Genomic DNA, 25062 nt, shown 5'->3' with positions numbered 1-25062 from the left:
GTCACAGTGTTTTTGTGCGCTGTGTAAAAATAATTGTTTTTGATTGTGAGAGCGGTGATTCTGCAGGTCACCAGCTATTTAAAATAATAATAATAATAATAATAATACAAACAAAAAAGAGTGAAAAAGAGACAAAATTTACATTGTAGATGAAAAATAATTATAGGAAAAAGGTTTTGTGTTGATCAACCAAGAACAACTACAATCTTATTTTCTGCTTTTAAGAAAGGACAGTTCACAAAAACAGAGAGAGAGAGAGATGTGTGTTGATTAAGCAGTGAGGATAATAATGAAAGTCTCTCAGTCTGTCGTTTACAGGTGGGGAACGGAACTGGATCAATTCTCCACGGGCAGCAGTCGGAAGAAAATTATAGGTTGAAATCATTAGAAAAAATAGAAAACACCCAGCCAGAATTTTTTGGCTGAATTGTTTTGCAGCTTCCCATCCTCATCCCGAACAAGCAAGCTCCAAGGAAACGAATCTCTCCCCGAAGACACCGAGTGCAGTTTCAGAAGCACGAGCATGAACATCAACAGTGGACAGGAGTCCAAGAGACAATACCAGAGTTCTGAGCAGAGAGGTCCAGCAGCGCTGTGGGCAAACGGCATCAGAAAGAGAAGAACCACCATCTAGATTGGATGGATGGAGATGCGTTTCCAGCAAGCTGCAAACTCACTGTGTGTGAAGGACTTTGACATTTGCCATGTTTGGAGTGAGATGGCAATAAAAGAGACAGTGGGACAAAGAGTGACACGGGACAAAGCTGAAAAAGCTGACTGCCATTGGACTGAAAAGTGGGAGAGATGAAAAGGAGCAGAAGAGGACTGAGGCGGCTGTTTTAGTGTGGGCAATCAAATTGGGTTAAGGAATTCGGGGAGACAGGCGACTGCCTGGAGGTGGAGGATTGACACAGTGTCCAGACCACCACAAAAGGGGGAGGACGACAAGCACTCAGGTATGCAAGTGTACTGTTAGAAAAAAATGGAAAGTGACATGACACATACAGATAATATGCACCAGAGATAAAAAAAAAATCATACACAAAGTGTTACACATTAAGAGAGGGCATTTGTAGAAGGGGTTAACAACACACAGTGTGGTTGCCGATGGTAACCTGCAAGCATTTGGGGTTTAGCTGTGCCTGACTATGACAGAGTTTTTCATTTGTTTCTGAAACAAAATTTGGAGTGAACGGAGCTTTGTTTCAGAAAAAAAAAGGGGAAGGTACATGAAAGGATACATAAAAACAGAACATGCACTAACCCTACTAATACAAACACAAAATAACTCATGAAGATTAGACAACATTTTAAGTGTGTGAGTCCGTTTATCATCTTGTCCAAGTCACCTCGTGTGATGCAAAGACCTGGTGATTAAACTCATAGCTAATAAGACACATTAGGCTTATGTGTGTGTTGTGCAGCTGATGATTGATTTGGAGTGAATCTAGCTGATGATTCTTCTCCTGTTGGGAAGTCGAGCTTGCCGATTAGTATAATGGTATGATTTACCCTCCTGAGATGAGGAGTTTGTGTCATGACTTAACAAGGCCTTTTTATTTTGATACTTTTACAGTGCACTGAAAGTTTGGTTTGATAATCTGTTATTTTTCATTTTTATCTTTTGAACAGGCACTGATTTTGTTTGTTTATTTCTTTTCTTTAAGCAGATCTGCACGTCGGGAATTAAAAGTGCTATACGACCTGTCGAGAACGCCGTTACAAGTGCATTTTCTCCACATTAAAATGGGCTCAGGAGAAAGCCACTTATTTGGGACAATTATTAAATGAATGTCCCAGCCTGAAAAAGGATTCAGCGAGGTAATCCGATCTAAAAGTTTTTTTTATTTTTGAGATGACGTCATTTTGCTGAGAGTGGAAACTAAATGCGACAATCGATTCCACTATCAGCAAAGAAAGAAAGAATGAATGTATGAATGCGTGAGTGAAAGGAAAGAAAGCTGACTGACTGGTAAAAGAAACTGTGAGAAAGTGTACACACCTGCGCAGCGCTAACATTTACATTTCTTTTTACAGCAGATGATTAATCATGTGTTTGATCATGTGGTTTATAAGAGGATTAGTTAATGGGTTTTTTTACTATATGATTTCTGGGTTTATATGTGAATGACATTCTTTCCACGAGAAGGGATGGTTGACTTTATGGTCTTTTTATGGCACCTCTGGAACCTGTTGACCTGTGTCTGACCTCCGTCTGACCACAGTCAATGTGTATTGCTAATGTTTGTTTCTCTGAGAATGCTGTGGAGGATTCGGCAGAGGCGGACAAGTGACATTAGTAAAACAAATAAGAGATTACGATACTTATGGAATAGTTTATTATGGGCTCATTTGCTGGCCACTTTTGAATCCATAATAATATATGAGTGGAGTGACTTTGCTTAAGAGAAGTCACCGATTACATTAATGTTAACTGAGCACATGGGATGATCCATGTTTGAGGCAAATTGGGGTGATAATAGTGATTTAATGATTTGAGAAAACTTGCACATGACACTTGTCTTGCCCGTGCTTATTACTCTTTTGATATAATTGTTTATACGTGTGAAGTTTGATTTTATTTCCAGATCTTGTCTTCCAGGCCATGATGGCCAGTTTTTAAGACAGGGATCCAGGTTTGGTGAGTTGACGCATGAGAAGTGTCCATGCGTCAAGAGGTGGAGTCCAAGGATTAACATTAAACAATGTTTTCTATTATTATTGCTGCAGTGATTTAACCGTTTATTTACGGGTATTAAACCTATGCAAGTGGTGCACCCATGTTCAGATGAGGCTTTGATGGTCTATAAGTTCACTGAACTAAAGAATGTGGTTTGATGATTGTTGACATGCTCTCCAAATAGAAGTTTTTCTAAAATACAGGTGCAGCAGTAATCTCCTGGGAAATCTTCAGAGGCCCAGTGAGAAGCGAGAACCATTCCAGGCATAGCTGACAGCACCAGGCAGTGGTTGAGGTCAAAGGTCAAGCTGGTTAGGGCCCATCATGAGATCAGACTTTGGAGCCACAGCAAGGACCATGAAACTGCGTTGGAATGAGAGCTGTGCCAAAGGGGATTTCCAGAGGCCAACAGAGGAGATTGTGGACAACAGATGGGCACCTGAAGGATGAGGGGAGCGTGCCAAGCTCCATCGACAGCACATTAGGGAAATCTCACACTTGGTTGTTTCAGTGGTGAGGGGGGAGTGCTGATTGAGCCCCCGTAGGGTAAGCTCGCACTCCAACCTCCAGCCTCTGATCAACTCTAGGGCAACCAAGTGTGAGGTGTGATGGATCTGTGTGCAACCATGGGGAGGTGGACCCTCCTGGTTACCTTGACTACGATGCTCACCCTTACAGGACTTCAGCTGACCTCAACAGCAGCTGAACCAGGAGGCAGGCAGAAGAGATGGACACACGACACCTCTCACCTAAGGGACATGACGCAAGATCACATTCATCCGTGGATGAATAATGCCTGGTACCGTTATATCCACGACAGAACAAAGGCAGAATCGGCAAATACAGACTGTTATGTCTGTTCTCATATGCCCAGCACGTCGACACACCCCACATTATATGGCAAATATATGAACAACACTCAAGCAAAGTGTGCAGCCAGCTTTGCTGGCATTGGATTCCAACACAGCCGAATCATCATCGACGATAAAATCTCATACGCTGTTGGACTTAGTAATGGAACATGTGATCAACTCTTTTGGATCGACTTCAATGTGACAAATCGGAATATCTCTATCCATTTCCCAGTGTTCCTGGACCAAGTGCCAGGAAAGAACCACTCCATGTGTTACCAGCAAGAGAAAGGTAACAGACCCCTTGGAGACACCACAAATTGTGTCCAAGCTGCAAGCCACGGAGAGGGCGCACCTGTGAACATGAGTGGACCCTCTAACGGCACATACTGGGTGCAAGGAATGGCCTGGCTATGTGGACAACGGGCATATTTCATATTGCCCCCAGACTGGACAGGAACATGTGCTCCTATATTCCTGTCAGACCACACCTTCAGGATGACTGCAGTGAACACCACTTCTACACTACGCCGGAAAAGAAGATTAGCGATTCCTAAACTTCAACCACATGACCCGATATGGGGAGGCGACGTGCCTAAGGAGTTTAAATTATGGACTACTGGACAGGAAGTACTCCATTCATTGTTCCCCTTGGTGGGAGCTGGAAAAAACATGCTGAGAATTGAAACTCTGGATTACCGGTTTGGACTTTTCCTGAACGCTTCATGTAAGATCAACGAACAGCAGAACCAGGAAATTGATGCATTACGGATTACAGCGATGCAACATCAAGTAGCTCTGGACTTGTTATTAGCAGAGAAAGGTGGACTTTGCGTCCTTTTTAATACCACATGCTGCACTTACATACCAGACGATGTACATTCATCAAACATGACTGACGCCCTGAATGTTTTGAGACAGATCCAGCAGGCTCAAAATCAGGACTATGTAAGTGATACAAGTGACTGGTTCTCTTGGCTATAAACTGGCTCCTGGTTACAGGTGCTAAAAAGACTACTCATCGGAGTTGGGATATTTTTACTTTTATTTTGTGTTTTTGTAACGTGTATATTGCCATGCCTAAGACTCATGATTAACCGCATAATATTTTCTACTGTTGCTGCATATACAGCTGTGACAAATGATGATGATAACTTTGGCCTGTTGGAACATGAAGACTTTGTGTGATTAATGACGATGTGACAGAAAATGTACGATAAGATGTTACAAACTGATATCTCACTTTAAAAGTTTTTTCTGACAACAGGAGGGAATGTCAATGGAAAATTGTATTTAGTAGTCAGTATAATCTTTTAGTGATATAAGTTTGCTTATGGTAGGATGCTGTTTGTAGTTATTTGGTAGTGACAGGATGTGTGATTTTTAGCAGGCTTGGTTCACCCCCCACATCCTGGGAGCATGGGAGAGGTCGTACCTTGTTTTATTGTAGATACATCCTAACTTGAAGATCTGTTTGATGTTTGGTAGAGCTTCCTACCCTTTGTATGGTTTCACTGTGTTATCTTTGGTAAACCATACATTGGGTGTGGGGGAAGACTACCCTCTTTATGACCAAGGATGTTGTTCCTGCTTTTAGGTTATATGACCCTTTGTTCAACACACACACACACACACACACACACACACACACACACACACACACACACACACACACACACACACACGCTCAATGGAGTATAAATAAAGACCGGGGCAGTTCTCTCACTGGAGTCTCTTAGAGTGGAGGCTGCCCTTGCTAGCAAGAAGTTCTGTGTGTTTCTCTTCTCTGAGTCTTTACTGAAGAAGTGTTTTAGAACATTTTCCCTAACAGTTGGCATCTTCCATGCATTGTGTCAACTAAATTGGCAACCAGTCTGGTGAAACACATTTTCCCTTACAACTGTTAGTTACCCAGGGTTCACGGATTGATCTCTAGGCTTGTGTGACTGAGACCTTACATTTTTAGCTAAAAGCACCAGCGTATTCATCTATTCATGCTTTGGTTCATTCATCTGCTTTCTCTGCTAAAGGGATCCTGTCAAAACACCAAGTCATGTCACTGTTTTGATCAAGAGGGATCGAACCAGTTCCTCAAGTTTTGACATTTCCAGGCTAAACATCGCTGGCTCAGTTCAGACAAGCTCAATCAAGCCAAAGAAGGTTTCAGCAGAATGTTATTTTTGCCATGACCTTGTACACAGAAGGCAATAATGTAAATATTTTTGAGCGTGTCTCTATGTGTGCGTCTGATATGAAAGCTCCTCCACTGCTTTTCAATGATAAGTGAGACTTCACTATAAATGAAACAACCAATGAGTCTGACAAAAACCTTGGATGATTTGAAAAGGTTGACTCTCGACTTGCATGATTCACTGACACTGTCTAGACACAGAATGTCTCTCTATTCATTGAAACTTTCAAAGAGAAGCGTTAGAAGCGTGATAAAAAAAAAAAAAAAAAGAGGCCCCGGTTAAGTCCAGTGACTCAATGGTATAGTATAAATCTCTACTTTAAAACCACTCACACAAGTTGATCTGCACTGTCTCCACAAACAGAAGATCAGAGCTAGTTTATTCAAGGAAAAACACATTTAGACAGACACAATTACTCTGTGGGTTCCAGCAGAGATAAATTCAACTAGTGAGTGGAGAAAGCAATACTGAAAGGTAAAGCAATAATCATCTTTATCTAGCCAATGGTGCTACAACCCCTTTATTACTCAGTTGGCTCCATAAAACCCAAATAAGCCCCATCTGAAAAGCTGCACTGTGTGTGTTTGTGCTTGTGTATCTTTATGCAGACAAATGGCTTTGCATGCAGGTTTGTGTGCGTCCAGTAAGACTTGTCCTGGTTCTGGGCAAAAAGAAGCAACAAGTGGGCAAATCTAATCTGATTTTGAACTGTCCTTGGCAGTGGAGCACATGTGTAAACAGAAACTCTTAAGTGTTTTGTTTCAGTCGCTGGCTACAAAGGGACAGAGGAGAGGAGGACAGCTTGCATATTTATTCAATCAGAATTAATTTATTTATATTCCTTCTTGCTGTCTCATCTCTAAGAGAGGAAAAGATATAAAACATGTTTGCATGCATTTACACAGAACATTCAACATCAGCAAGTCCCAGAATAGACAGTAACCGCCCAGCTTTCTCGCTCTCTTCTAACATGGATTTTACAAGGTAAAATGAAAAAAACACGCCCACACACACACACTGTGCATGGCGACATTTTTTATGTGATTCTGGTTCTATTATCCCAGTCCGATATAGTCCTGGTTTAAAAAACATCCAAGTGAGACTGGGATTTCATTAACAGACATGTTAACAGAAAGTGAGAAAGAGAATTTTGACAAGTTCTCTAAGGTGCTGGGAACACCCTACCTTCCAAATACCTTTAAAAAACTGTGTGCAAGTTCACCTCCAATAACTTGACTCACTCACTGATGATTTGGGCATATTTTTACTTTTGTGTACTGCACTTACAGGTCGTTGCAAAACAGTAACACTGTGGTATTATTTTTTATTTCAAAAGTGTCCTCACCTTACTTCAGCGTGCATTGTTCAGGGTAATAATACACTCACTGGCCACTTCATTGGTTACACCTTGCCATCCCTTTGTTGGACACCCTTTTGCCTTCAGAACTGCCTTAATTCTTCATGGCACAGATTCAACAAGGTAATAGAAACACTCCTCAGATATTTTGGTCCATTATTTGGAATGAGTTGACTGTGGAGGCCGTTTGAGTCTGATGAATCCATTGTTAAAGGAACAAGAGTTTGAAATGATGTAATCTTTGTTATGTTACTTAAAGTACCCATCAGAAGATAGCTACACTGTGGTCATAAAGGGACATGGTCAGCAAGGAAGGCTTTGGAGTTTAAATGGTGCTCAACTGGTACAACGGGGCCCCAACATCATTACATCATCACCATCAGCCTAAATCGTTGATAGTGAGCAGGATGGATTCATGTTTTCATGTTGTTTACACCAAATTTTGAACCTAGCATCCAATTAGCAGCAGAACTCAAGACTCTTTAGACCAGGCAACACTGGTTGGATCTTCTATTGTCCAATTTTGTTGAGCGTGTGTACAATGTAGCCTCAGCTTCCTGTTCTTAGCTGACTGATCTTCTGCCACTGCAGCCCATGTGCTTCAGGGCTGTGCACTCAGAGATGCTCTTCTGCACACTTTGGTTGACACACGTGATTGTTTAACTTACTGTTGACTTGCTATCAACTTGAAGCAGTCTGGCCTTTCTCCTCTGGCATCAGCAAGTCATTTTCACCCAGAAAACTCCCATTCATTGGATATTTTGTCTTTGTTGGACCATTTTCTGTAAATCTCAGATATGGTCAAATCTAAGTTGTTGAAATACTCAGACCAGCCCAACAACCATGTCACATTCAAAGTCACCTTTCTTCCCCATTCTGATGCTGTTTTTGAACTTCCAACAGGTCTGGATGCCTACATGCTTAAGTATATTGAGTTGCTGCCATGTGATTGACTAATTAGATATTTCTGTTAACGAGTAAAAGAATGGGTATACCTAATAAAGTGGCCCATGTGTTTTAAAAACTAGCTGCTGTTTTCCCTTTTTTTAAGAAGCCAAACAACTCTGCTCTTTATAAAATTACACTAAATGGACTTAAGAATTTTTAAGACAGTCCCTATAAACATATGTATAACACAAAGCACAGAAAAGCACTACAATAAAAACACACGTATTTATTACCTCTGAATATTTTCTTTTCCCAAAACGCGATCTCCAGATGGGTCCAAAGGTGAGGGCAGCAGGTTCAGACAGGAAGCTAGAGACTGGCTGGAGTCTTCTCTGGACACTGTGCACACAACCAAACAGACATGTAATGAATTGAAGTTGTTTTCTCTAACCCCAGGTGACAATCTGACTGACAACATATGTTAGCCTAAGAAGAATTCACAGCTCTCTGTTTAAATCTTCTTTTGAGATGAATTAGAGCTATAAAACTTGGATCAAAGAGGTTATTAAAATTCAGTAGTGATCCGTTGGGATCATCATACCATCAGTTGTTGTTTTTTGTGTTTCTTTACAATTATGCCTAAATATTCAATGGCACATTTAACAGGCCAATATAAAAGACAGTGAAATAAAAGTTGGATATAAAGCCAAGATTTGGTATTTCTTTATGTCTTTGCAAAGGTCTCTGTCTCTCACACTGTCCCTGTGTGATTCCACAGGGCATGAGTCACCATAGGAGTGAGAACGCAGAGCCCTGTGGGCCATAAATTGCTGTGAAACTGCTTGCTTTTTAATAACGGCTTCAACAAGCCACCTGAGAGAGGTCAAAATGAGGAGTACCGATGAGTGCGTGGGCGTAAGGGATTGTGAGATGGGTGTGCATCAAATTGTGTACGTATACATCATATACATCTTTATATGAACCTGTGCATGGATCTGCGCGTGTCTGTATTGTGTATTCTGCGTGAATGTCTGTTACGGTGTGTTTAAATGAGTTCCTGTAATTTGAGTTTGTGGAAGAACCTTACTCTTCTAATGCCAGCACAGAGTCTTAGTCCCTTGATTTTATGAGAACAATTCATCAAACCTTTAATTTCATGCTACAGTCTGCAAACCATTAGGTATAATGACTAAGCATGCACGCTTGTGTGCTAGTGTGTATATTAATGATGGTGCCTCCCTTAGCTCTGCATCAGCCAGTGCCTGTAGAGATCTTTCCAGTGTGTGTGTGTGTGTGTGTGTGTGTGTGTGTGTGTGTGTGTGTGTGTGTTTTGACTGGCTGTGTGAGTGAACCACCCAGCCTCCCAATGCTCTTCAAACCCCATAAGCATAGGAAATTCTGTTTATTAGCGCTGAAGCTTCCATTGTATTCTTTACTTCTCAGTGCTGCTGAGCATTTTACTTTATTTGACTGCAACTGCAATATTCTAGGAGCCCATCTGGGACTTAAATATGGCCTAGAAATAGATGAATCCAACCTCACATTAACATATAATTTCACCGATAGATCTGTTGATAAGAGACAAAGCTAGTCGAGCTGACATAAACGCACCCCGTCGCTGCATTGTTGTAGTCCCTGTGTCTGAGCAACATGAAGCACAGAAATGGAGTATGATCACAAGCTCATGTTTACCTCGTTGAGTCATTTTCTTCGTGTGTTGCACTCTACCACACATCAACTATGTATATCTGTCTGGTTTGACGCATATTAATACGAACTAAACCTTTGCAAGCACAGGTCAGAAATATAATCAGTACAGACAGTAACTGCAAGAGCTTTCGATTTTGCTCAGTTATGTCTGCGCAAAAAAACAGCACTGCTGGTTAAAAGCTAACGATTTCACTGTAACATTGACTCATAACAGAAAAATCCCATTTTTAAGACATGGATGCAATAAAAGCCAATACATGAGCACACACAGAGTTTCTCTTAACAGATTTGTATGTTTGGTGGTTACACTGCACTTTTTCAGCACAATACTATTCTTATGTGTTGTATGAGAGGAAGCTGGGGTTCAGGGTGTTTGGCACTCCTATGCTCTACCGTGGCAGGGCACGAGCAACGATTTTCCTCCGACAGACACTTTTCAACTGTGACGCATGTCAGGAGAAGTGTGATGGAAATGCCAGAACAACAAAGGAGATGAATTGGTGTAAATGAGGCAGCCGCATCAAAGTCCCAGCACGTGTTGAAAGAAGCAGGGAGAACACTGGTTTCATGCTTTAAGGTGATGAGGGAGAAGTGTACTAATAAAGGAAAAAGAGAGGCAAAGATTGAAGCAAAACCAGACAGGGGAGCGACTGTGACACCAGAGAGGAAGGTGAGAGAGGAGATATTCCCTTTAATTAAAAGAGATACAGATATAAAGGACATGAGTAATGTAACCTACAAACATGAGTCTGGGGGGTCAGAACTGTCCTCAAAGAGGGTCCAATCTGGCCCCCCAGACTGGATGGATTACCAAAGTGTAAAAGTCGCAATGAAGTCTTTTGTCATTGTAGTAAATGGGAGTGCAAATCATGAATCATAAAGAGTAAAAGAACTTGTTTAATTCCAAAAGATATCTCAGGGTTTTAACTTATGATGCAATTGTTCATCATCCAGTCACATGTCCATTAACTCCCCTACACAGAGTTCTTCTAGAAACAAGTCCCGCTGCATAGGAGGCATCTTGAAAAGCTATTTTGAAGTATTATCTAAATGAACTTTGCATGTACAGAATCATCAGTGAAATCTGCTAAGAACTGGTTAAAAAGATTAAAAATGGTTGCAGAATTCTCTCACCGATTTCCTACAATGTCACCGCAAAATATGCAAATGTTTATTATGGCGGAAACAGCAGAAAAAACGTTACCATGTCGGTGTCGCTGATCATCGGAGAGATCCAGATCTAACATGAGGTCGTCTTCATCCAGCTCCGAGGAACCCAGGTTGTTCAGAACATCCTGATGAGAAAGAGCAAAAACACAAACATGAAACAAACTCCGAAAAGGTGAGCGATAAAGCAACGACTAATTATTATCCTCACAATAACATAATACACGCTGGTGGTTTTTTTCCTGCTTTTGTAAAATGAACAACAATAAAAGAGAATTTTTTGCCTGATGTTCTTATGATAGATCGTTTTAATACAATTTCAGCGAGGTAGTCATTAATCAAAAAGGTTCCGAAAACAAACGCTGAAACGCAGAATACTAATTACTATGTGACAACTTTACAAAAAATTATGAAACGATTCTCATCAAAGTAATCCAGGTGGGTCAGAACAATCAGAAGAAGAATCACTTAGCTGAAGAAATTAAACGTTATAAATATTAGAAATGATAATAATGCAGTTCTTTTTAATAGTGCACTGTATTTCTTCCCCCATTCTGCTTGCATTTAATAAGATATTTAGTTCTTCATCATTACATCCAAACTATCGAGAACAAATTGCTCTTCTTGTTATGCAGGGACGATTAATAAAGGGTTTAGTTTGAGAAAGCGAGAAAGTGCTCAATGAGGCTGTAGTTTGGTGCAGCCACTGTCAGCTTTTACCATGCTTCACAGGCTAAAAATTGCTGATGAATAAACAAGGGGAAAAAACAACTAGAAATCATGACAAAAAACGAGCCAGTGCCTTCTGATTACTGAGTTTAAATTAATTCTCTTATGTAAAAACCAGTGTTGTCCAAACGTCAACAATAATAATCCAACAAGAAAACCTCCCTCCACCTTGGGTGGCCTTGAAATATCAACATTATCTTCACTGACGTTACGGTTTTAAAATTTCTTACAAACTCTTTCAATTTCAGAAAATAACTGATAAGATTTTCCTAATCCTTCGTCTCTTAAATGAGCTATAGCCACAGCAGCGCAGTGAGTCATGCTTCATCACTTAACAGCAGATATTCACTTGTAATCTTTCAGCAGAAGCTTCCATGTTCTTGGCATTATGAGGTTATAATGACGCAGTAAGATGTGTTTCCTTTACGTTCAGGATTTTAAAAGTCAATACTGCCATCCAATGGTTACAAATGGGTAAATTCACTGCAAAAAAACACACAGAAGTATAGTGTGGCAAATACATGTATTAAAACACTGCATATTCCTGCCTAACAGGAAGTGTACTTATAGGCTTTATTTACCAGCTAATGTAATATTTATGAGACACTTCTACATAAACTCATATATGTCAACCTCCCTGGGAACATGTTTTTATCATCAGCAGGTCTCTGTTGACTCAAATGAAAATCACAACCTGCATGTCAATGCAGTTCTGCATCAACATGTAGTGTAAGTGGGTAGCATTCCTGTCCTGGTTGTACTGGTAGAAATATCTTCCCTGAACTTGTGTGCACTAAAAAGTTACAAACCAAAACCAGAGTGAAATACCAGCATTCACAAACTACCAAGTACCAGTCTGGCACAACATCTACAGATTAAAATGCATCAGAAAATCCAATAACCATCTCTGTTCACCCCTCATCACTGTTGTTTGGACATAAACTGCCTCCGAGCAACTCTGTATCGATCTCCTCCCATCTGAACCTCAAAGCTCAGTGGCATCCCTGACCATTAAACACACCTCTGAATTTCAAATCAGTTGACTTTATGTTCTCCAAAGCAGCAGTTACGTGTTTATGAACAGTCAAAATTCTATCCTTTCCTTTCCCCCTCTGGATGGCGGTGCGGTAAACATCAGAAAAAGCTCCGAACGCATTTCAGTGTGATGCGCCTGAACACGTAAGCCCTCATTTCAGGCATTAAAGCTAATAGCTAAAAGGTATTGGGAAAAGAAATGAAGAGCCATACTGTGTGATGCTACTGCACACAGACTTCATTTGAAGCAAAATTACCCATTTTAATGTGCCCCTCCAACCACAGAAATGTGTTAATACGATTTTACAAGCCTGAGATGTCACCTTTTTTACATCACTAATGTGAGTTGAATGAGTATAATCCTTGAGTTAATAGAGATAATATCAGATTCTGCTCTCATCAAAAAATGGCTCCATCTCTTATATGCCTAGCAGAATAACATCCAAAACAGGGATAAGAGGAAGCAAGAGATTCTCTCTGTCCATAAAAAGCCAGAGGTTTCCATTCGCACTCTGTAAAAAATTCCACATATACCGTCTATGAAAATTACATTTATTCACTTATTTAATGTGGTGAATGCATTAGTATCGCAGCAGAGCAATTTGGCTTTGCAGCCAGGTATTATGGCTGCAGATATTTATGGAGTAAAAAATGACTTCCTTTCTGTCTGAGTCGACGATTCGCAGCCAGTTGTGTTTACAGTGCGCCTGAGGGCATGAAGGATTGAACGTCCAGTGAAACTTCCATTGAATAACACCTACTTGAGGGGAAAAAAACCTTGTTTCACAACTTAACACCTGACATTTGACATTTTCTAACAGCCATCACTCAATACAGAAACACCAGTCGTCCAAGACCGAAGCAACCCGAGTAAAACGTTTTCATATTCAACGGGCGATTCGATAAGAGAAACAAATCCAGATATTTGCACCGCTGACGCTGTAAGAAACTCGCTCCGAACGCGTGGCTTAGACTGACAGAGCTACATTTCTAACTTCGGAAGCATGAAATCTTTCCGAGAAGATTAAGAAGATATCACATATTGCAGGTTAAGATTTATTTCAGGTCATCTTGGAAGGCCTGATGAAAGTTTGCAAGCATTTTGACAAGTCAGAGCAGGAACTCACAGGCAAATTTAACAACACAAAAAACAACTTCAACTCTGACACGAGGCTTTCTCAGAGAAAAAGTGTCGATCAGACCAGCTTTCAGATCCTCTTTACAGTGAAACAAGTGAAGACATATTTATTTCCAGTATCAAATCTTCATGGTCTGCGACGTGTACAGTCGGGGGAAATTGCCATGGAGCACTAATTCAAGGATCAGTTTGTTTCCATATAAATAGCTTTTATCATTATTATTATCATTATTATTATTACAGACTACTCATTCTCAATTTGCAATAAATAATAAAGAATATATTTGAATTTTCATGAGCTAGCTGTCAGACTTACATATAAAGAAAGCTATATTGCAATTTGTTACTTTTTCTTTTAAATTCATTATTAATTCTTGTCTTTATTCAGCTGACTAGATTTGCTTGTTTCAACATAATTTTTAATAATTCTAAATGTTAAGTTTTACCACATTTTTTTACTGTTTTTTTTGTTACTACTACAATAACTGAACAACACATTAGAACAGTCTCAATAAAATATGCGCACCAAAGCCTCTCAAGTGCTGACAACCAGTTAAATAAAACCTAATTAATTAACAACAATAACCTTACTTATAATAATAATAATAATGATGATGCAATAATTTACTGCTGCCTTGATCTCAGGTACTTGTCTATCTTATCTGAGTGAATATATTCAAGTCTGAGTTTTGTTAAACAGTCGATTCTTGTTTTGATTTCTTGTGATGTTACAGATGTTTTTGATTCCTGTTGTCATCTCGTGGTTTTCTTGGTATTCATTTTCTCTGTTAGGATTCGGTGTTTTGGATCACGTTCTCAGTGATTGCCAGTTGTTTTGTATTGCTTGAGCGCTGCTCTTTATAGTCTCCTGGTTTTTCTATTATATTTCCAGTATCTTGAGCACGACTTCCTGGTTATTCTGGTTACTGTTTAGTGTTTATGGAGTCTGGATGCCCGTTAAGATGAATTACTGTTATAATGTTTAGTTGTTGAATTTCAATTTCTCTTTTGAGCTTGTTAATTTTCATGAGTGTAGTTGTCTTGTTTTTCTAAGTTTATGACTTTGTCCTCTAGTGTTTCCTTGTATCTGTCCTCTTGTTTAGTCCAAGTCTTCTTACGTCCACATTTAGTTATGTGTCTTTGCCTTGTTTGGGTTTCATTTGGCATATGTTTTCTGTATTGTCTTGCCTTGAATGTTGCTTAGTGTCTGACTCCCATGATTGCCCTGACTGTGTGTACCTGTCCCTTATCCCTAACAGTCCTTGTGTTTATATACACTCTAGTCCTCCTTATGTCCTTTGTCCTGTTGAGTGACTCTCCGTGTGAGCTGTCCTTCGCTTGCTCAGGTGTTTCCTGGTACTTTCTTGAATTACAGTCCACAGTTTTGTAGTTTAGGACTCTGATAATCCACAATAAAGTTTTACATTTCCTTTAGTGCTCTGCCTGCAGCGTTCTGTGCTCGGGTCCTCTGCACGACAATCTACACACTAAATGTGACAACTGCATACTTCAAAACCACCTTAAATTCGTGTTTATTTTGCAGCATTTTGGCTCATCTAGTCATTGGTGCGTATAAGTTGCAAGATCTTTTCTCCATAAACCATTACTGTCAGGGCTCTGCAGTATAACCATTGTGCATTAGCCTCAGAGAAAATCATTTGATTTGAACTTTCAAGTATATCATAATTGGTACTGCTTTTATGTGCTGTCTTGGGGCCAAGAGAGCATATAACACCAGTATGTGCGAACATCCTCTCTGTTTTTCATTCCCAAACCAAACCATCTGCTTGTGGTCATTACAAATTCTGTCTTGGAGAGGAAGTGAATCCTTATCTGTGTATGATTAATACAAGTGCCATTTATGCTATCTAGCCTGCACAAGGCAACAATCAGACTGAGAAATATGAAAACAAGAGCCACTCTGTATTACAACACTGTCTAGCAATCAAGAGACTGTCGATAGTTGATATACATAAGTAAAACAGTCAATGTAAAGTGAATTCTGCCATATAGTGATCAAGATGGCGCCGAGTATGGCAGCCTCGTCGCGAGCTCCCCCAAGCAACGGCTTTCTTCTGTGTTTAATTTTACTTTTCCTTTATTTTTTCACGAGCAGCACTTGTCTCCTTGTGTACGACCGACAAACCTTACTGGACATAAAAGACGGTCTTTCTTATAACTTTCCGGAGTTCAAGTTTTGCAACACGGACGCTCCGTTTGCAGACCCCCCATTCATCTCACCTGAGACGCCTTTGTTCTCTGGCCCTGGAGGCCGCAAACACCGACGCAGAGGGAGAAGATCTGGCGTTCTGGTTCGACTGAGACGGCGCACTTACAGACCACCGTTACCCAGTTTATTACTGGCTAATATGCAGTCTCTGGAGAACAAGCTGTGCGAGCTTCGGGCACGGATCTCATTCCAGCGAGAGATGCGGGACTGCTGCGTGATCTGCCTCACAGAAACCTGGCTATCGGACAAAGTACCGGACTCCGCAATACAACTGCCGGGGTTCTCTGTGCACCGCGCGGACAGGTCACAGGATCTTACTGGGAAAAGCAGAGGCGGTGGTGTGTGTTTCATGATCAACAACAGCTGGTGTGATTATGCGAACGTGCACCCGGTCAAATCCTTCTGCTCACCGGACCTGGAGTACCTGATGATTAAGTGCCGGCCATTCTGGCTACCGAGGGAATTTACAGCAGTGATTATTACGGCTGTTTACATTCCCCCACAAGCCGACACTGACCGTGCACTCAGGGAACTGTACAGCGCGATCAGCAGCGAGGAAACCGCACACCCAGAGGCAGCGTTTATCACAGCCGGAGACTTTAATAAGGGAAACCTGAAGAAAGTCTCACCAAAACTCCATCAACACATCCTTTTCAACACACGTGGAAACCGGCAACTCGACCACTGTTACACCTCTTTCCGGGATGCGTACAAAGCCCTCCCCCGCGCCCCATTCGGCCAATCAGATCACTGCTCCATCCTGCTCCTGCCCGCCTACAGGCAGAAGCTGAAACAGGAAGCTCCAACCCGGAGGGCGGTGCACTGTTGGACGGACCAATCGGAGTCTGCGCTGCGGGACTGTTTTGATCACGCGGACTGGGAAATGTTTCACGTGGCCGCCAGAGACATTGATGAATACACAGACTCAGTCTGTGGATTTATCAGGAAATGCGTGGAAGATGTCGTCCCATCCAGAACAGTCAAATCCTTCCCAAATCAAAAACCCTGGATTAACGGAGATGTTCGCGCGGCACTGGCGGCACGGAACACCGCCTTTGCCTCCGCGAACACATCGGACTACAAACACGCACATTACCAACTCCGGAAGACGATCAAAGCAGCCAAACGTGAGTACAGGGACAGGGTGGAACAACAGTTTGACAACCCTCGGAGTATGTGGCAGGGACTAAACACGATCACAGACTTTAGAGGGAAAACCAGCACACCGCAGACCACGGCCTCTCTGTGTGAGGATCTAAACGTATTCTACGCTAGATTCGACACAGCGAACACCATGAGACCGGACAGTGTGCGCACCGCGGATGACGTCAGTGCGCACACTGTGTCTGAGGAGGATGTGCGGAAGTGCTTCAGGAAGGTGAACGCACGCAAAGCTACTGGTCCGGACGGGATTCCCGGCCGCGTCCTCAAGTCATGCGCGGCTCAGCTGGCTGGAGTGTTCACGCACATCTTCAACCTTTCCCTCTCTCTGTCTGTAGTCCCAGCCTGCTTCAAAATGGCCACCATCGTCCCTGTACCCAAATCCTCCACCATCTCCTCATTGAACGACTGGCGACCTGTAGCCCTGACCCCCATCGTAAGCAAATGCTTCGAGAAGCTGGTCAGGGACTTCATCTGCTCTGCACTACCCGACTCACTGGACCCTCTACAGTTCGCATACCGCCACAACAGGTCCACTGATGATGCCATAGCCCTGACACTACACACTGCCCTGTCACACCTGGAGAAGAGAGACACGTATGTGAGGATGCTGTTTGTAGATTACAGCTCAGCATTCAATACCATCGTTCCCTCGAAGCTGGACAGGAAACTGCAGGATCTAGGACTGAGCAGCTCCCTCTGCAGCTGGATCCTTAGCTTCCTGTCTGACAGACGCCAGGTGGTCAGACTGGGCAGCATCACCTCATCCCCCATCACACTGAACACTGGTGCTCCACAGGGGTGTGTACTGAGCCCTCTCCTGTACTCACTCTACACCTACGACTGCACAGCCACTAACAACTCCAACATCATTGTGAAGTTTGCGGACGACACTACAGTGGTGGGTCTTATCACCAACGGTGATGAGACGGCTTACAGGGAGGAGGTCAGCGCCCTGACCCACTGGTGTCAAGACAACCATCTCACCCTCAACGTCGCAAAGACAAAGGAGTTGATAGTGGACTTCCGGAGGTGCAGAGAAGTACACACCCCCATCACCATCAACGGCGCTGCTGTGGAGAGAGTGAGCAGCTTCCGGTTCCTTGGCGTACACCTGGCTGAGGATCTTACGTGGTCAGTACACACAAACAAAACAGTGAAGAAGGCGCAGCAGCGCCTCTTCTTTCTCAGGAGACTGAAAAGATTCGGCATGAGCCCCCGCATCCTCAGGACCTTCTATCGCTGTGCCATTGAGAGCATCCTCACTGGATGCATCACCACCTGGTATGGCAACAGCACCGCCTACAACTGCAAAGCTCTCCAGCGAGTAGTGCGGTGCTCTGAACGGATAATTGGAGGTGAGCTTCCCTCCCTCCAAGACATCTACAGGAAGCGGTGCCTGAGGAAAGCGGGGAGGATCATCAAGGACTCCAGTCACCCCAGCCATAAACTGTTCAGACTGCTTCCATCAGGAAGGAGGTTCTGCAGCATCCGGTCCCGTACCAGCAGACTGAGAGACAGCTTCTTCCATCAGGCCATCAGACTGCTGAACACGTCATAGACACCTCAGCTTCACTACTGGAACTTCAACATTATGCACTCCACACTGTATATAAATGCCACTTGTTTTGCACATATTCAACTCTGTATATTTTATATATTTTATTATTATTATTATTATTTTATTTTATTTTTTTACTATTTAATTTGTAAAAATGTGTACACACACACACACACACACACACACACACACACACACACACACACGTAGGAAAATATTTAGTATACACATCCAGAAATGCATACACTATTATATATTGTACATATATTTATTAGTTTCAGGTTGGCCATTCTTGTATTTTGCTTGTTTGTGTTGTTGTGTTTGCACATCTCTGTTGCTTGTGGGGCTCGCACACAAGAATTTCACTCGCATGTGCTGTGCCAGTGTGCCTGCACATGTGATGTGACAATAAAAAGTGATTTGATTTGATTTGATTTACATATCCATCAAACTACAAACTAAAATCCATGTTCAAAGTTGTTTGTTCTCTGAGATAAGAGACAATTCCCCAAGAATGTTTTTTTCAGCCACTTTTGAGTGTAATCATTGTCAGACTGTCACAGTATTATCACAGCTGTCATTGAGAGACTTATGAGCAAACAACACTGAATATGGTGACAAAATAAATATCTCACAGCTTCTCAGAGGGATATCAAAAAACAATAACTACTGGAATGAAATCGCCAAACGGCTTAAGCAAACATCGGCTTGCTTCAGTCCACAGCGGCGCGTCACAGTTTATCTTTGCAAATTTAACAAATTAGTCATTTGTCACTACAAACTAAATCTTTAGTTTTTTGTATTGTATCCTTCAGCCGTTCTCTGTTTTGCGTCGCATAATCACTGTATCCCACAGGCTCTGTAACACATTACCACCATAATCATCCAAACAGTATGCGTATAAACAATAAGCAAACCATTTGTATCCCAGTCATGCCCTCACTAAGTTTAGTTCTGTATTTAATTAGAAAGCTCACACTTAGGTATATACCTAACAGCTACCCCACAAATTTACATGACGGTAACAGTGGTGATGCATAATACACACTCCCAGGCTCGTACCTTTCCTTCATGACTCAGGCCCCTGACGGGCCCTTTATATACAAAGAAAAGGGAAAGAAGACATTCCTTCATCTTTACTGAAGTGTGCATCATGTCCAGAGACAGATGCAATGAGTAAGGTATAAAAGACTTGTATTAGGGGTTGGAATCACACAATCCCTCATAGTATGATACAATACCATAGCAATGAGGGATTTGGCAATACACTGCAAGACCATCATCTACACCTGACATGCACTCACCGACCAAGAATTAGAGTGCAGTAACCCTGCCATATTCAAATCGGCACGGTGAAACTGCTGATCTATTGGCAATTTCCCATACAGCCATCTATAGTGTTTACAAAGAATGGTCTAAAAAAGAGAAACTAACCAATGAGCATGCAGTTCTCTGAGTGAAAATGCCTTGTTGATGCCAGAAGTCAGAGGACGTCTGGCTTCTTATCAGCTGGACTGCTTCTAGCTGATAAAGAAAGCAACAGTAACTCACACAAACACTCGTTACAAGCCAGGTATGCAGAAGAGCATCTCTGAATGTACAACAGCAGAAGACCACTCCGGGTGCCACTTCCTGTCAGTTTAAGAGCAGGAAACTGAGGCATGAAATCATGGATCCATCCTGCCTAGTATCAAGAGTTGGGGGGATATTTTATTGTCCCACTTTGGGCCTCATTTGGGTACCAATTGAACATCATTTAAATGACACAACCAGCTTTGCTGAGCATGTAGATCCCTTAGTAATAATCTGTGAGTTGATGAACCACTTTTCCCTAATCCGTTTGTTAAGTACAGCTAAAAAAAATCAAGAAGTGGTGACCCTCAATAAACTGTTCCACCTCTACAGTGTACACTTCTGCATTCACCATTTCATTTACAGTCGATTCAACAGCGTCTCATTTCAAAATGTTACTTCCTGAGATTATCAGGACACTTACTCACCACCAACATACCATCACACCAACAATTTACAACTTTTTTTTCTGAGTCAAAGCTGAAAAAGTAAACAGAGCTATGTCTGCATTGCTGAGGGCATGCTGGAACATTTAGTGTTTGCATAGCCAGAGGCATGAGCACTGAGTGAGATTAGGCCGGATCCTTTATTACATTACATATTAAATGGCATTGCATTAGTGGTCGGCTATGATTAAGGCCAATTACATCTTCTCTTTTTATTCCCTTTCAAAAGAGACACAATTTTATACTTGAAATGACAATCAAGTAATCAACTAAAGAGGGTATTTTTCCCCTCATTATCTTTATGTGTATTGTTGAAATTAAATGTAATCATTTAAAAACATGGTTTTAAATAGCAAACCATCTTCATCCAGACAAGGTTTAATTTTTTTTTTTTTTAATTAAGTAGTAAGTAGTACTAGTAAGCCTGTAAATGCATTTCAAATAACCCTTCATGTACACTGAGTAGGCATGCCAGTATGAACAGGCAGTACAGTGTTTACACCATTGCTGTGTTTGCACAGCAATGGCAAAAAGTAAGGTCAGAGAGTCGTAGCACTACTTTAATAATGACTTGATGTTGTTAGTGAAAGTGACCAAACCCAGCAGCATTTCCACAAGTATCCTCTTTAAGGGTACTTTAGCCAGCGTGAACGTTTTACATTTAGAACTGCACAACTTTTATTCAGCACCAGTATACCCCACCCTTAGTGTAGTTTGTTTGTGCAGATGTTAATGTGGTAATTCCACTCAGGTGTGGATCAAAACAAGACGCTTTGGAGAAGGTGGTATGAGTCCAGTTCCAGATAAACTCCAGTGGGGTTTGTTTTTGGCATAAATGTGATCCGACTTTGATCCGATCCAACTACTGTGTGTATGCTGAAAGTTGGAGCTAAACGCCTTCCTGTAGCCAGCTATGTGGCCCATTCTGGGATGCAGCAGAGTATTATAGACATGAACAAACTATAGCAACTACCTGCAAAATTAACCAGTAGCTCACTTGGTATGTTGCCTTATTGACAATTTGGTCAAAGGACTACATTTTTTATCTCCTTCTGTATTTATTTAGTTCACGTGATTTGTAGTGATGCTTTTGGATTTGCTTGAATTTTCTGTGTGAAAAGAAACAAAATCACAAACTCCATACCAGAGTAAACAAACCGTAGGCATAAAAACACCTTAAATACCTGTAACACTGTTTCCACAATTGGTTGTTACAGCATTTATCACAATAAAATCAATTGTCCCTTCATGTTAGCTATGTTTCTGAGGAGAATTTCTTTGAAGCAGGGCCAACAGAGTGGTGTGGCCAATATCTCATCTGAGATGCGTGCATTTAATAAAGTGCCTCCATCACTGACCAAAAAGGCAAAACTCCCGTAGACACCTCAACACAAATGAGTATATATGCATGATATAAAGCAACACAATACCACACAAATAATAAAGCACAAAAGTGCTTTAAATATACAGAAACACACACAAATGATATATTTTTAACTTTTTTTTTCTTTACACTTTTGTGCTTTATTATGTATTATAACCTCACAAAAATATATGACTAGCTGATGTAAAATATATACATAAATAAAAAATAGTTTACCGCAAATGTGCACAAACAACTACTGATGACATAATCATCAAAGGGCACTGCTGTCGAATAAACACACAAACAAACACAGAAAGCTTAAGCCCTACCAGGCTCCCGAGTTTAGACGATGAGGAGTTGTTTCTGTGTTTGAGCAGACCACATCCCTCCATGCCGGGGGCTTCTCTGTGGTTCCCATGGATACGAGGACCACCAGCCCCCTCGGACGAGGAGCGCAGACGTCTTTCCATCCGCATCACCTCGTGGTAGGGGCTGGCACTGCTGCACAGTGAGGCTGGAGGAAAGAATGAAACAAAGAGAATTACACAATCAGACAGATGGAGAGAAATAATGTATTCAGGTGAAACTGTTATAAGTGATTCCACAAGCATAGATGTAATCATGTTTTATTGTATTACTAATGCAGTCAGCCCTATTTCCTGTTAGAAAGGGGCTTTTGTTTCATGAAACTAAATCACAATGTTTTATATATTCAGCATTTTAAACGACATTCAATCTTCCATTTACAAAGCTTTTCAGCAATATTGCTTTTGGTCAAATGCTATTTATTGTTTTCAGGGGAAATACTCCTTAGACAGATAAATGAAAGATTGTTATAATTGCTCTATTTTGATCTCCTAGAAGATTGAAGTGAAAACAGAGAGACAATACCACATCCTGTCACTAAGCAAGAGGAGACACACAGACACACAAAAACAAGACTTTGTATGAGCCATTTTATCTTCCTTATTTCTTGCTACACTTGCACACTGTTACCTGAACCTTTACACGCGCAAACAACAGGCATGTAAGTCGGTAGTCTTCATGCAAGAACTAAGCAGACATGAGAACACTGAAGAAGTGCCATGATTGCATCTGTAACTACACATGGAGTTACAACACATTGGGACCCTTATTGTAGACTGTTCAAATGTTTGCACAAAAAATTCCTTTTTTGTAGAGTCAACAGATGAGCTTATTTGTCTCAGTGATAGTCTGTCAGTAGTTCTCACTGCCTGGAAGCCAGAAACTCAAAGTGTAAATCAATATTCAGCTATTTTCCTTCAGGAGGGATTGCAACATGCTGTGTGTGTCTGTGTGTTGCTAAAATAGGCCATTAATACCATGTTACGTGTTCGCTTGCAGACAGTCCTTCAATCAAGCCATGTTTCGACTGCACAACAGCATGCCTTGAACAGTTGCAATAATCAAGGTTACAGTCCTTCTAGAGTTTCTAACAGAAGGGGGAAAAAAGGCAAATCGGGAGCATCATCAAAGTGTATCAATGCCCACATTTTATACAGGAAACGTTTTGAACATGACTAAACCTCGGTGGATTATCAAGTTTCTTATCAGTCTCTTCAGTTTCAACTGTGAAGGTAACAAAACAACAATTTAGCGCTACAGTGGTTAACACATTTGTCTCACAAGTGAAAGATCCTCAGTTCAAGACCGTGAGGAAACACAAATCCAGTCAGAAGGCGACATAATGCCAGCACTAAGCCCAGATAAAAGAGAGGACTGCATCAGAAATGGCATCTGGCATAAAATTGTGTGAACCAAATCAAACGAGTGGATCCATCTGCTGTGGCGAAGAAAATAAGGGAGCAGCCAAAAGTGCCTGTACTGCCGGTATGCAACTGACCTCTGATTCCTCATCAAACAGTTTAGACAGTCCTCCCAGTGAAACCCTGGACTTCATGTTTGAATGATTCAAATTTTCTTCTTCTATCGCCTGGTGCCTTTAGGGCTCGCCACAGCAGATTGTCTGCTTTCATCTCACTCGATCTCTAACATCCTCTTCTGTCGCTTCTGTGGTCTTTCTCTTGTCCTTCTGCCTGGGAGCTCCATATTCAGCATCCTGTGTCCAGTATATCCACTATACTTCCTCTGCACATGTCCCAACTGTCTAAACCTTGCCTCTCTAACGTTGTCTCTAAACCACTCAACCTCAGCTGTTCCTCATTTCTTTTCCATTCCAGTCAGTCCTAACAAAAATCTTAGCATCTTCAACTCGGCTTCTTGTCTTTGTTGTAAGTGCCAAACCACACATCATAGTAGGTCTCAGTACCATATTGTAAACCTTTCTTTTCACTCTTGCAGATTCCTTCTGTCACAAATCACCCCAATAGTCGTCACCAACCGCTCAACCCTTTCTTCTTCGCCTCTCTTGAGCACTCAGCTGCTCAAGAGAGCCGTTTTGTAGGCATTTTTTGTTGTTACCAGAGAAAGTCTGGCAAGAAGAAAGTGCGCATTGTGTTGCAGCAGCTGGAGGTGAATTAAGGATAGCATTAACAAATCAGCTTTATTTAAGAAAAACACTTTCAATGTGACACTTACTGTTTCAGTCAGTCCACAGCTGCCACTAATTTAATATACTGAAAGGATTTTTCCAGATTAACTGCCTGAGCTGCTGCAAGAAGGACTGACAGCCACACGAGTTTCAAATCTGATTTGAAATTCATGTTGCCGATTTCCAGCCCTAATTCGTTTATTGTCTGGAAACATTCTCACTCCCAACTTTGAATTAGCAAACAATTTGGAAGCAAACAATGCAAAGGGATTATGCTCCGTATGTCAATACAAATCATCTTGTAGTCTGCAATCATCAAGTGGGAACAAGCTGTGAGACATGAGAATAATATCATTTTAAATCTCGATTATGCCAATTTACAGCACCTCCACTTATCAGCTTCCTGGGAGAATCTCTTTGATAGGCTTGATAATGAACTCTCAAGATTTTTATTGGCATTCTAATTC

General features: G+C 41.4%; 1 protein-coding gene across 1 annotated transcript in view; it reads right to left on the bottom strand.

The window, feature by feature from the left end:
• ccser1 (coiled-coil serine-rich protein 1) overlaps window positions 1–25062 on the bottom strand; it is a 139852-nt gene that overhangs the window by 105278 nt on the left and 9512 nt on the right. Inside the window, exons 4-6 of the mRNA XM_085475645.1 lie at window positions 22413–22597; window positions 10883–10973; window positions 8262–8367 (exon numbers count right to left, since the gene is read on the bottom strand). Of these exons, the coding sequence (XP_085331771.1) occupies window positions 8262–8367; window positions 10883–10973; window positions 22413–22597 (382 nt within the window). The remainder of the gene's footprint in view (window positions 1–8261; window positions 8368–10882; window positions 10974–22412; window positions 22598–25062) is intronic.

Source organism: Copadichromis virginalis, linkage group LG12 (genome assembly GCF_057382275.1).
Source record: "Copadichromis virginalis isolate Kocher_CV1m ecotype Utaka linkage group LG12, C_Virginalis_male_GT1.1, whole genome shotgun sequence".
NCBI classification, from domain to species: domain Eukaryota; kingdom Metazoa; phylum Chordata; class Actinopteri; order Cichliformes; family Cichlidae; genus Copadichromis; species Copadichromis virginalis.
The sequence above is the reverse complement of the archived record's forward strand: the minus strand, read 5'-3'. Positions and strand labels throughout refer to the sequence as shown.